This window comes from Solanum lycopersicum, chromosome 9, assembly GCF_036512215.1.
Source record: "Solanum lycopersicum chromosome 9, SLM_r2.1".
Taxonomy (NCBI): Eukaryota; Viridiplantae; Streptophyta; class Magnoliopsida; order Solanales; family Solanaceae; genus Solanum; species Solanum lycopersicum.
In genome coordinates this window covers 2,446,980-2,459,102 of record NC_090808.1, presented here as the reverse complement: position 1 = coordinate 2,459,102, position 12,123 = coordinate 2,446,980, and the positions used below count along the sequence as shown (strand labels likewise).

The 12,123-nt window shown below is 35.7% G+C and overlaps 1 protein-coding gene across 3 annotated transcripts in view; it reads right to left on the bottom strand.

Annotated features, from left to right (window-relative positions):
- LOC101255025 (protein SHOOT GRAVITROPISM 6) overlaps positions 1–12,123 on the bottom strand; it is a 37,465-nt gene that overhangs the window by 13,858 nt on the left and 11,484 nt on the right. For 2 of the 3 annotated variants that reach the window (XM_010327654.4, XM_019215697.3), the window contains exons 10-22: positions 11,543–11,646; positions 11,215–11,323; positions 8,165–8,254; positions 6,927–7,004; positions 6,607–6,674; positions 6,427–6,526; positions 6,156–6,332; positions 4,302–4,391; positions 2,997–3,062; positions 2,727–2,825; positions 2,558–2,632; positions 1,065–1,124; positions 68–157 (exon numbers count right to left, since the gene is read on the bottom strand). In XM_010327654.4, coding sequence (XP_010325956.1) covers positions 68–157; positions 1,065–1,124; positions 2,558–2,632; positions 2,727–2,825; positions 2,997–3,062; positions 4,302–4,391; positions 6,156–6,332; positions 6,427–6,526; positions 6,607–6,674; positions 6,927–7,004; positions 8,165–8,254; positions 11,215–11,323; positions 11,543–11,646 — 1,206 coding nt within the window. The remainder of the gene's footprint in view (positions 1–67; positions 158–1,064; positions 1,125–2,557; positions 2,633–2,726; positions 2,826–2,996; positions 3,063–4,301; positions 4,392–6,155; positions 6,333–6,426; positions 6,527–6,606; positions 6,675–6,926; positions 7,005–8,164; positions 8,255–11,214; positions 11,324–11,542; positions 11,647–12,123) is intronic. The other variant, XM_026033030.2, reaches the window with a different exon arrangement.

Below are 12,123 nucleotides of genomic sequence, written 5' to 3'. Positions count from 1 at the left end.
TCTTGAATAATAACTCAATCAACAAATTTCAATGTATCAAACAAGGGGATGAAGTTACTATCCTTACATTGATAATCATGTCATCCCAAGACTCTTGATATGACGGATCCTGCTTTAAGTCTTCTGTATCACTGACGTAGGCCTTCATCTTCGGAATCTAGAGCTTAGCAAACAAGATAACCCATTAAGACACACAGAAATTTGTTTCCGTATAACATACAAAAGCAAAGTATCCAATATTTATTTGGAATAAAGAAAATTCTCATTTCTCATCCTATGTCGAGTCCCCTGATACTACATATTCTCAAGTTCGGATCTGCATTTTAATCTCCCAAACATAGTTTTTCTTCGTCATTTTCTACCTTCCCTTTGCCAATGCCCTAACCCTCTAGTAGCTCCTTGCGACATCTTCCCCTTTCAAGCACCCATGTTACACCTTTCCCTAAACAAACTCTGTACTGTTCTCTTACCCCTCCACTGACCGTTTTATTAGCAAATTCCTTCTCATGTCCATGAAGAGGTTATGGGGGTTGTAAGAGGTGGAGGGAAGTGCAATATGATGGTGGATAGGGGCTCAGAACAGAGAGTGAAGCGACAATGTGAAATAGGCAAAGGCAGAGAAAGCATGTAAGAAAGGACGTGTGTAAAAGGCCCTCAACTTTGCCAATTATAACAGAGGAATAAGTCAAAGGGCAAATACTAAAAGAGGGTAGAAAGACTAGAAAAAAGAGATAACTTAGTCACAATGCGGTAGCAGAAAATTCAAATTATGAAGTATTACTTTTCAAAGTTCCAATATGAATACAATCAAACCATGGAATATATAATATAACCCATAATTTACCTTGAAAAATTACTAGGCACCTCAATAATGTAGCCAACAGTTAATGAAATGATACAGAAATAATTCAACTTTAGCTAATTAGTAAAATAACTAGGCCTTTGACATCAATCCTCAATTGTCTGGTTGTTTGTATAGTATAAATTCAATGCATAAAACCACCAAAAAAAAAAAATTGCTTAAGTGTGTGTAAGCTCGTTAACATATTGCATATATGTTATACCTCATCTTGCCAAAACATGTTAATGTTCTTGGGAAAGAGTGGTGCCAGATAACACAAGACCTGCAAAACAAAAGCAAAACAAGTGCCAAAACAATAAATTAAACTATTATTAGATTTCAGAATCATTTGACACCCATATACAAACAGAGGACCCTTTCTGATAAACTAATGCAGAAACGAGAGGAACATCACTCTGTCGGAATAAATTGAAGTCAGTATTACTTGGTGTTAAAATAAAAGACCACACCCAGATAGCCTAAGAATCAGTGACATATAACGGGATAAATTTAGAGAAGGTAATGAAGAAGTCATAGAAACTACTCCGAATGCTGAAGACTGTAATCTTGTAGAAGTCTTCTCCCCTGCCTGCCTTACACCATGTGCATTTCCTGGAGAAATTTAAAGGGATGCCCAGTGTACTAAGCTCCCGCGCATCTCCCGCTATGCGCAGGGTCAAAGGAGCGGCCGTATCACAAGGGTCAAAACTATATAGTGTTTTAAATATATACATATATGATAACTATATAATGTTTCTACAGTTCAAATTGTTTGAGCGAATGTCTTGTATGTGATGACAGAAGATAAAGAGGGGGAGAAAAGAACTTCTAGGAGGAAAAGATATTTATGATCCACCCAGAATTCATAATAACAAAAATATCTCTCATGTAGACTGCTTCAAGAACCTGTGAGTTATCATAAAAACATAAGAGCCTGGATAAGTCTACTTTGACTCTCTCAAGCAGTTCATCGTACCTAAGACTACCTAGTTTGGAATCTAAATCACAATGTTATGTGTAAATGTTTTAACCTTCCAAAGTAGCCAACACATTCCACATCTCACTTACTCTATTCATTCCAAAAACTACCAAGAACTTCTTTTAGAGCAGCAGCTAACCAGTAGATAAGAAAACACAGGTACATAGAAATTTCATCTTGATGTCAACAAGACAGAACATTGTTGTGTGTGTGAGTGGTGGTGGTTTGGGGGGGGGGGGGGAGGGGGGGGGATAGGTCCAAAGTTCAGGATGAAGCACATTCAACGTGTAGATAAATTTGTTCTACATGTGGAACGTGCTTCATCCTGAACTTCTGGAAAATGCATAGGAAAGAAAGCTCATTGGACTAGCTTTCACTAAGGCATCATAATCAGTTTTCCATCAACTATTTGAATGTTGATAGACAGGCATATCAGACATACAGACAGACATGACAAAGAACGACCTTCCCATAAATTCTGTACGAAATCGTGCCCATAAATTCAATTATTTTGCCTCTCTTTGCTTCTGAGGCAGTTTCAAAGAAGAGAATTAGTAGAAATCGAAAGGTTTTTACCCAATCAACCATACTAAAGACCGTAGAATAGCCATTCGTGAGGAGGGTGTGTTAAAAGAGAAAATTGAAGTTGATAAAAGTCTGCTCTCTCTAACTGCTTAAATGAGATGATTACACATCTCAACAAGTATTATAGTCTAAGATGCTGGACAAGGACTTACAGTTAGAATCTGGGTTGCCAGCTGTTCCCTAGCCAGAGGATTATGGAGAAGAACAATTAGGCGTGCAAAAAGCTCCTAAAACACCAAAAAATGAGGTAAAGTAGTTGTATACTTCTCTAAACAAGGCAATATGATTTCTCTGCTGCTCTGTGAAACTAAAGTTGATTACCTCAGGATGAGGAATATCAGCACGAGCTTTACATTCCAACACCGATGCACCACTTTGAGAAGATCTACGCCTGCACAATTCTGATATGCATCTGCAGACCTACAAAGAAGGCACTTGAAGGAGTTATGGTATAAGAAGTAGATGTGAAACCCCATTACTGAATGGCAGATAAAACATGCAAGCTTGACATAAAGAAGTTTTCAACAATTAAAAACAGATAGTGAACCTTGTCAAAAAATGAAAGCCAAAAGGAGACAAAATATCTCATACCGTGGCAACTGCACCAGTGTAAACTCGTGGTATAATCAGCTTTAACAAAAACGGCCACAAAACATGCTACAATTCGCACAAATTGGATTCAGTTATTCCAGAAATCATATATTACTAAAAGCATGAACAAAAAAAGTTGAAAGTTGAATTACAGTTTTACCCCTTCTATAAATTAAATTGTTATAAAATATTTAAATATTTGATTGTATAAATTTAATTAAAAGATTAATGACTTTTAGACTTCTAAAGATTGATTTCTAATTAAATATCCAATTAATTAATATTTATCATCTATAATCTATATGTATATAATAATTATAATTTATTTTTAAAAAAAAAAGTATTTACTAAATTACTATATTTTTCCTCTTTCTCATAACTTTTTCCTTAACCCCTCTCATGAATAATATAATTTATGTGGATAAAGTATTATCCTTTATGATAAATAACGAATTTAATAATATAAAGGGTGCAAATCTGCAAAATGGAGACACACGTTGATAATGTCCTCTCGATTATTATTAAAGAATGACTCTATCTTCACAAATTTAAATTCATTAACGCTTAATTACGTGATAAGACTTTTAGTTGTTCTTTCTACATGGTTTGCTAATTTTAACTTCTTATTTCATATTCTTCATTTATTTATTATTATTTGTTAATTACTTATTCAACTTTATACTCTTAATATTCATAACTCTCATCTTTTCATATTCATAACCTCCAAATATTTAAACTAAAACTTTAATATATCTTTTGATATTCCTTCTATTCTATCTATATAAATTCAACTTTTTTAATCTCATGAAACCCCTACCAAGATTATTAGGCTATCATTTTCATTCTATAGTTAAAGTAGATGAAGAAACCTCTTGAATTTTGATAGAAGATGAAAGGAGTCGATAAGAACTCAGAGAATTATGTACTAATTTTGTACTTATTTTTTCATCTATACATACATCAGTCTTATAAGAACAATGTTTACATTGGATCTTTCTTAAATCTGTTTCTTTTTGTCCTTTTTTTTTTAATCACCATCAGACTTCTTAATTTAGTTTTTTTATGAATGTTTTATTGCGTAAGTCTTTATTCTTATTTTGTAATTGTTACATTATATTATTCATTAATTTACATATATATTTCCATAAATTTTTTATCATTATAACATATCTATAAAAATTCACATAGAATACACGTGCGAAGCACGTCCTCAGAAACTAGTAATAATAATATGCATAAAGAGGTGGAGGAGGTGAACACAGAGTACTAAACTGAAACTGCTTAAAGGGAGAAGTACTCTCATACCTCCATCTCAGGAACAGTAACAGTTATTAGAAGAAGACCCTTTTCACAGATTGCCCTCAATTCAGACAGTGTAACAGCATCCATCTTCATCTGATATAATTCGAGTATCATATAGTTTAGTGCTAATTATGGTATATGTGGATAGTGTAAATATGAGAATATTCAAATATGGTATGATTAAATAGTCTAGATATGAGAATATTCCCGCAGTTAGGAGATTGGGTAGTATTTTATTAGTTTCTTTCCTTATTTATATTATCCTTATTTATGTTATCTGTAACAGGTATTTAATCCCCTCAACTTGAGGGAACGGTTAATTAATTCACTTCCTAATATCTCTTCTTCTATTACTTCTTCTTCTAATTTATCATGGTAGCAAAGCCACTGATTTTTTAGCACTCTGTCTGAATGTTGTTCTATTACAGTAACAGAAACTGAACGAAAAAAAGAAAAAAAACGGAGGGATCGGTCAACTGGTTGCTAAATCAATCATATCAGAAAACTATTCGAGTGTCATCTCTCTCTTTCCCCAGTACTTCCTATGAAACAAAAAATGGCTCATAATGGAGATGATAATGAAGGTATTGCTCAACTCAAACAACACCTCTCAAGTCGCTTTCAGACTAAGGATTTGGGCAAGCTGAAATATTTTCTAGGCATTGAAGTGGCACAGTCTAGTCATGGTATTGCTATTACTCAAAGGAAATATGCCTTAGACATTTTAGAAAACACTAGTATGTCGGATTGCAAGCATGTGGATAGTCCATTGGATCCAAATATAAAGGTTATTCCAAGACAAGAGGAGCTTCTAAAAGATCCTAGCAGATACCGGAGACTTGTTGGCAAGCTCAACTATCTTACGATCACACGACCAGACATCTCATTCGTTGTTAGTGGAGTAACCCAGTTTTCGCAATCACCTTGTGATAGTCACTTGAATGTAGTGATTCGCATCTTGTGATATACCAAAAGCTCTCCAGAACAAGGTTTATTTGGATGAAGATAAAGGGATACACCAATATTGTTGGATATTCTGATGCAGATCGAGCAGGATTTCTTTTTGACAGGCCGTCCACTTTAGGTTATTGTGTTCTAATTGAAGGCAATCTAATATCTTGGAAAAGTAAAAAGCAAGTTGTCATAACTAGATCAAGCAGAGGCAGAATATCAAGCTATAGCACTAGCTACGAGTGAGCTAGTATGGTTGAGACAACTACTCCAAGAGTTGACGATGGGAGGAGTTGAAAATTACAATTGGTGGATAGTCAAAATCACTCCAAGGATCCAGAATCGGCTATATTTGTGGCAAACAAGGAGCATATGACTTGTACCTCCAACTTGAGGGGTAATGTTAATTATGGTATATTTGGACAGTGTACATATGGGAATATTGAAATATAGTATGATTAAATAGTCTAGATATGAGAATATTCTCTAATCCCTTTAACTAGATAGTAAGAGATTGTGTAGTATTTTATTAGTTTCTTTCCTAATTTATGTTATCTGTAACAGCTATTTAATCCGCTCAGCTTGAGGGAATGACCAATTAATTTAATTCCCAATATCTATTCTTTTCTTCTTCTAATTTCCCATTTGGCATATAAAAAATGGCATTCTGATAGAAATTCTGACACGCTACTTATATGCAGGAGTCAACTCAAGTTGAAGTTCCCCATAGAACAGGAACCACCTCATGTAACCACAAAAACAATGATGGGAACCACCTCTCCCTCTCCCACCCAAAAGCCAAAGGAAGCACTCTGCTTTTTATCACACACAGAGAAAAGGGCAAGCAACTCAACACAACCATGAATATGAGATGAAATTGGTGGAAATATTGAAAAAGAGGCATACCTCCACTTTCTTGTACACAAAAGGGTAATAACCACCAGGTGACGAATTCAATTCCCTGGATCTCTCAGTATCATCTCTGTGCAGACCAAACATTGCAGAATGGCGAACAAGATATTCAATGAACATCTCTCCAGAAGAACCAACCAAGTAACAGTGGGAAGCCATAACCACAATTAGCTGCAAGCAAGCAACACAATCACATATAATCTAGAAGTAATTAAGTGTTTGCATAACTTGGTCACTACAGGAAAAACTTTCAACTCTTAAATACCTCTGCAAGGGCCTTACAGACCCCTAAATTAAGCTCATCCAATAACAGCTTCACAACTTCAATTAGTAAAGGCCTCTTACTATGCCAAGCCTCGGACAATCTACAAAAGTAGTCCAGGAAAGTCACATGGGGAGAGAAAAGATAAACATGACATTAACAAATTGACGTGGAAAAAAAAACCTGGGTAATAAATGCTTTAATACAGAAAGTGCACCAACAGCCAGGGGTTCTTCTTTCATCTTGCATTTCTGACAGCAATAAAGAGTAAATACATACCATTTAATGGAACAATCTCACAACTATATTTGACATTTCATATTTTTTAAAAAGAGGGATGAATTCTGGAGTTCAAAAACAAAATGGAGGAAAATGGAAAAAGGCTGGGTGATTCCCTATTGCAAGCTTTTGATTCATTTCTGATTGCCTCCTTGATAGGTGATACACTGAGCAAAATATCATTAAGTTCTTGCATTGGAATGCATGAAGGAGAGAATACCCACATTAAGAAGGAAGACAAACAAATCTTCCGGGTACACCAAACCAACTGTTAGGAAACAATGCTGAACTTCATTATAAGTCTGCCATTCACACAAAATAAAGAACTATATATTAGTCAAATATAACATGTGAAGATACATAGAACAATTTTGAAAGATGAAGCAGATGTTGATAGAAGGGCACAAAAAAAATCAAGGTAATGTTAATATGACCAAAAACACATGAAAGAAGGAAAACAACCATATACTACCTTCAGAGAATCTACTAATTTAAAGAATGGTATTTAGTGCTGTTAGCCTCTCCATTTTCTAAAGAGTTAAATATCCTTATCAGGACTGCCATAAAGCTATCATTGCTTGCACGATAACTCACTTTAGATGTCTACCAAGACTCGCAAAAAGCTGCTTCCTTTTTAACAGTTCTTACCACTTTAATATCAACAAAACTTCTTCCTTCCAAACTGGGAGCAAATAAAAGCAGACATCTTCTTTAAAGGGACGGCATGTAAGTACCAAAACTATCTATACCGACATGTGGATGAACAAACTAAGGCCACGCGCAACCTGGGAGTGGAAGGAGTATCACTAGATATTTTAATGTAAAATCTTTCTACCATGTTCTATAGAAGAAATTCAAAGGCATCTCTCACATAGCTATCTGTGCATAATGGCACAGCAAAAGTTGTCTTTTCTATGTGGGCAGCTGCTAGTAGTGCAATTCTACTCTTGAAAATCTTAGGAAGAGAGGAAAAATATATGTTTGTTGGTGCTTCAAGCATAGTTGGAGAAGGGGTCATACAAGTCGCACATCTACAGTGGCTTTCTTCAAAATTGTTTTATCTGATCTGATGTGTGCCAACTGGAAGATGCTGACAAGTAGCGTGATCTCCTTAGAAGTTGGTGAGGAAGAAACAGGAGGCCAATCCGTTTAGGTTACAGAGGATCCTTCCATGCGCCATTTTTTGGACAATATGGCCAGAAGCAAATACAGAAGTGCACAGAAAATATCTCTTTGTATAGAAGATTAAATGGGATTCCTAGAATCTAATTCATTTAAGTAAGCTTGTATACCCGTGTGTTTCTCTTGGGTTAATCTAAGTAGTGAAAGAATAAAAACAACCTAAGGCCTCAAATACAGAACTTAGGCCTGAACAGCTCCAAGCAAGAAATGACCATCAACTGGTTAATCAATGAAATGCACTCTTAAAAGAAAAAAGAAAAAATAAATCAATAAACAAGACCTTCAGCCCAACTGAGAAATCTGAATGCTCTTTTTTGTCACTGCTTCTACAAACCACAGGAAGAAGAGTTGACAATGTGATACTAAGGTCCTGCACACATCGAAGATAGTTAGCTACCTGTCTAAAGCAGAATGAAACTATAAATGCAACAGTTAGCAATGAAATGATTGTATATGACATCAGCTACACATTACTCTAATTGGTGAAACCTTAATGGCTCTTGAGATAACTCAGGGGTTAGCTCAATTTGGAAAATGTTGAAGGACATGTGTCTTAGGTCACAAGGTTGAGCCTTGTGCCAAACGAACTAAGTTCAGCATTCAAGTGGGGCGCAAAGAGGTGGGCCAATCATCCCCAAGTTTTAAAGGCTGCTGTTGGCCCAATGGATAGGCTCCAGACAGATATTTAGTCATCGGAAAAAATTACAAGTGATGTCCCAACAGAAATACAATTTGAGGCAAGAAAATAATATCTAGAAGAACCTAGAATAGACCATCAAGTTATCATTGCTAAAGTGAGTAGGTTCAACAAAATTGTTTGGTCAAAGGAGTAAGTACTCTATAAAGAACAGGGATGGTTACTCCTATGTGTATAACCCAAAGAGTTTACAATGATTACAGCCCAATAACTTTTTACATCTATATTAGCCAATGTATGTTCAATACATTCAAATTCATGAAGTCAAATCTCTATGACTCTATCAATGTAATTTTTAATTTTTTCCTCGAACTACTTACAACCCTTTTCACTTTTTATTTTTCAAATCAGCTGTAGCACATGAAGTATAAGAGTGTATATGCATTTTTATACATTATATATATTACATTAATTACATATTCATCTTTATACCTTATTAATATTATACATTACGTATACAATATATAAGTGATGTATTTGCTTTGTATAATCATCTAGAAGCAGTGTATAACTATGTTTAAACAATAAATTCACACTATTCTGGGGAATTTGAATAAAGGATGAGTATATGTCAGGGAGAAAGCGGAAGTAAGACAATATAGAGTATTTATTTTATTAGAACTATTGCTGTCATTTTACATATCTATTAATGCATGTTCAAGTTGGGAACAAATTAATATGGACAACTATCCCACAACTTAGACCTATTATCCAAAGTTGAAAATAAAAAAAACATAACCCATTTGTTAAAAAAAATATAAAGGGGAGAAAGTTGAAGACATAAATAAAATAATAACCGTTTTTGGGTTCTTCAATCAGAAGTTACAATCCAATTTCTTATTTAAAGAAGAGGGCATGTCTTTTCTAAAAGAAAAAATAGTGCATTGCTAATTACTAATTTAATAGCCACTTGTGCTAAATTAGGTAAGGAATTGATATTACGCTAAAAGGAGTTAGTAAGATGACCAAATGGTCAGTCATCTTAATTTTCCCTAAAGAATATTTGTCTGCACTTTGTCAAAGATATACTCCTTGGAGTAAATTCTTACGCCTTCTTTTTTAAGACTACCTTCAATTTAATTTTAATTTTGTATAATGATGGTGTTCCCTCGACTATCATCGCGTACCTATCATCTCCCACCAACACAGGTACAGATATATGTTTTTTTTTTACGACAAGGGAAACCCGCAACCGCTACTCTTTTGGGTGCACACGGGGTAAAACCCCGCTCCTATGCAATAGCTCGCAAACCACATAGGAGAGATAACCCGCGACGAGCTCGACCCAGAAGGCACACCCCTTGCTTTAGCTGGCAAGGGGTTTCGAACTTGAGACCTCCAACATGAAAGTCCCAAGCTCAAACCACTGGCCACCTTGAAGGGTACAGGTACGGATAACTCTAGCCGTGAGGCTTAGGAAAATAGAAAGAAATCAATTAGCTTTTTATCTCCTCTATGATTTCAACCCTAGCCTGCCTCCAAGGTTCCCTTCGATGAGCAAAAGGCCTAAATGGTGAATAGGTAAGGTGTTTAACAAGCTGCGTCACATTGACTTGGATATCAAACATCGCTATATTTTTTGAGAAGTTATATTTTAGCAATCATCATTCATCAATAGTAGGACCATGGCCTAAAGTTCCTCTAAAGGAATTCAGGAGTTCCGAGTAACATGGTTACCTTGTGTATATCATTCATCTTGCAGCAAAACGATACAAATGCTTATATTTAAGAGTGCACGCATGTTAATTATCTTTTTCCAAACAATTTCTCCCAAAAATATCTTTTTCCAAACAACAAAATGCATGCAGATATGTTCCTAGATCAACCTAGGCTGCTTGTCCATTCTCCTTCGTGACCAGCTCCAGTGCTTCCATTAGAGTGCTAGGTATCATCCAGTTTGACAACACAAGTATATCTCTATGCTTCAAAGTAACATATATATTTTGATCTTTTTAATACAGCCATGACTATTTTGATATATCCAGATATAACATGAATATCCAGGTACCGCCACTTTGACCCAAGTTGCTCAAGAGAGAGAGTTTGGAACTGACAGGAAACTAGTGATAATGAGGGAATTCCTCTCTGTTCATCAGAATTTGAAGGATGACTCCTTTAACAAATTTGACTACCCTTTATATGCAAGAAAGAATGGAAAAGGGGGGATTTCAAGGTTGAATCAGAATTAGGTGATACATGCCATTGGAATAAGAGATGTAACAGGAGGCCACCTGAACTGCAGTCATGACAAGTCACCAGCTGGTGAAGTGCGAAGTGAATGTGTTGCCAAAGCAAACAATTGGACAGTGTATCATGGTCCAAATAGTGACCGTCTTTTTCTTTCTTTTTTTATAAAGTAAGATTTCCTTGTTGCATGGTACTAAGGTAGTACAGCCGAAAATTACAAAAAGTGCCAATAGTGACTGTCTGTTGCAGGGGAACACTATAAATCATGACCAGTCACAATGACTTCACCAAGATGCTATAAATAACTGATCCCAATTTGTCTTTCCAAAACAAAACAAATAATCACTAGATATTAGAAGTAATAGGAGAAGAATTAGCAGAATAGCAAGTTATCCTACAGAATTGAGCAGTCGTACAAAATTAGTGGGCATACATGTGTTTCCTACCTCAAAATCAAGTAATGGTGGACCATTTTCCGACAGTAATGAGGCGTTTAATAGATTATGGAGGCTACAAGTTGCCACAAAGGCTACATCATCTTGATCCCTCTTGTACCTGAAAATCGAAAGATATCGTTGTTACCGAGCGCATATGCCCAAACAGACACAACAAACAATTTTTCCCACTGAAAGTGTATCACTAGCATTTCTAAGTTTTTTTATTTAAAAGAAAAAAAGTAGTGCAAGCAAGGAGCCAGTCATTTGACATCAGAAGTATTTGTGTCAGTTGAAATTATGTATTTCTAGAATCATAGCAGTCCAGTGTATGTCTTACAGTTCCAATATAGTTGGAATAAGTCTTGGCAAAGCTGCCTTCAGCTGTGTCCTAGTAATAAGACCAACCATCTGCCCTAATGCTTCCACAGAAGATAAGCGAACCTGAGAAGAAATAGCATGTCAGGAAACAAAACTTCCTCTCCCCCTGCCTATTCAAAATGAGCAACAGATGAAATGGAACGGAAAGAAAACAAAAGGTTTGTAATCTATTCAACATACTAATAGGTGAAAATATCTATAAATTATGAGTTGATTCAAAGCACCCTTATCAATCATCAAATCAACTAGTTCGAATGTGATCTTACATCAAGGCTGTGATCAGTATGGAGGAAAACATTTTCCAACTTCTCCATGTTCATTTGGTCAAAATATCGGCATACATTTTCTTTAGAGAAACAAGTTCCTTAAAAGTGAGAAAATTACCTCCCTACTGATAGGAAAACAAGTTCCACAAGTGGCGTTCCACATCGATTGGGTACTCTCCACCATCCAATACATTTCATCTTTACCCCACCCCCATAGCCCTCGTCCCCACCACCCTACATCCCTACCCTCTCACTCTCACCCTTACCTCCCGTA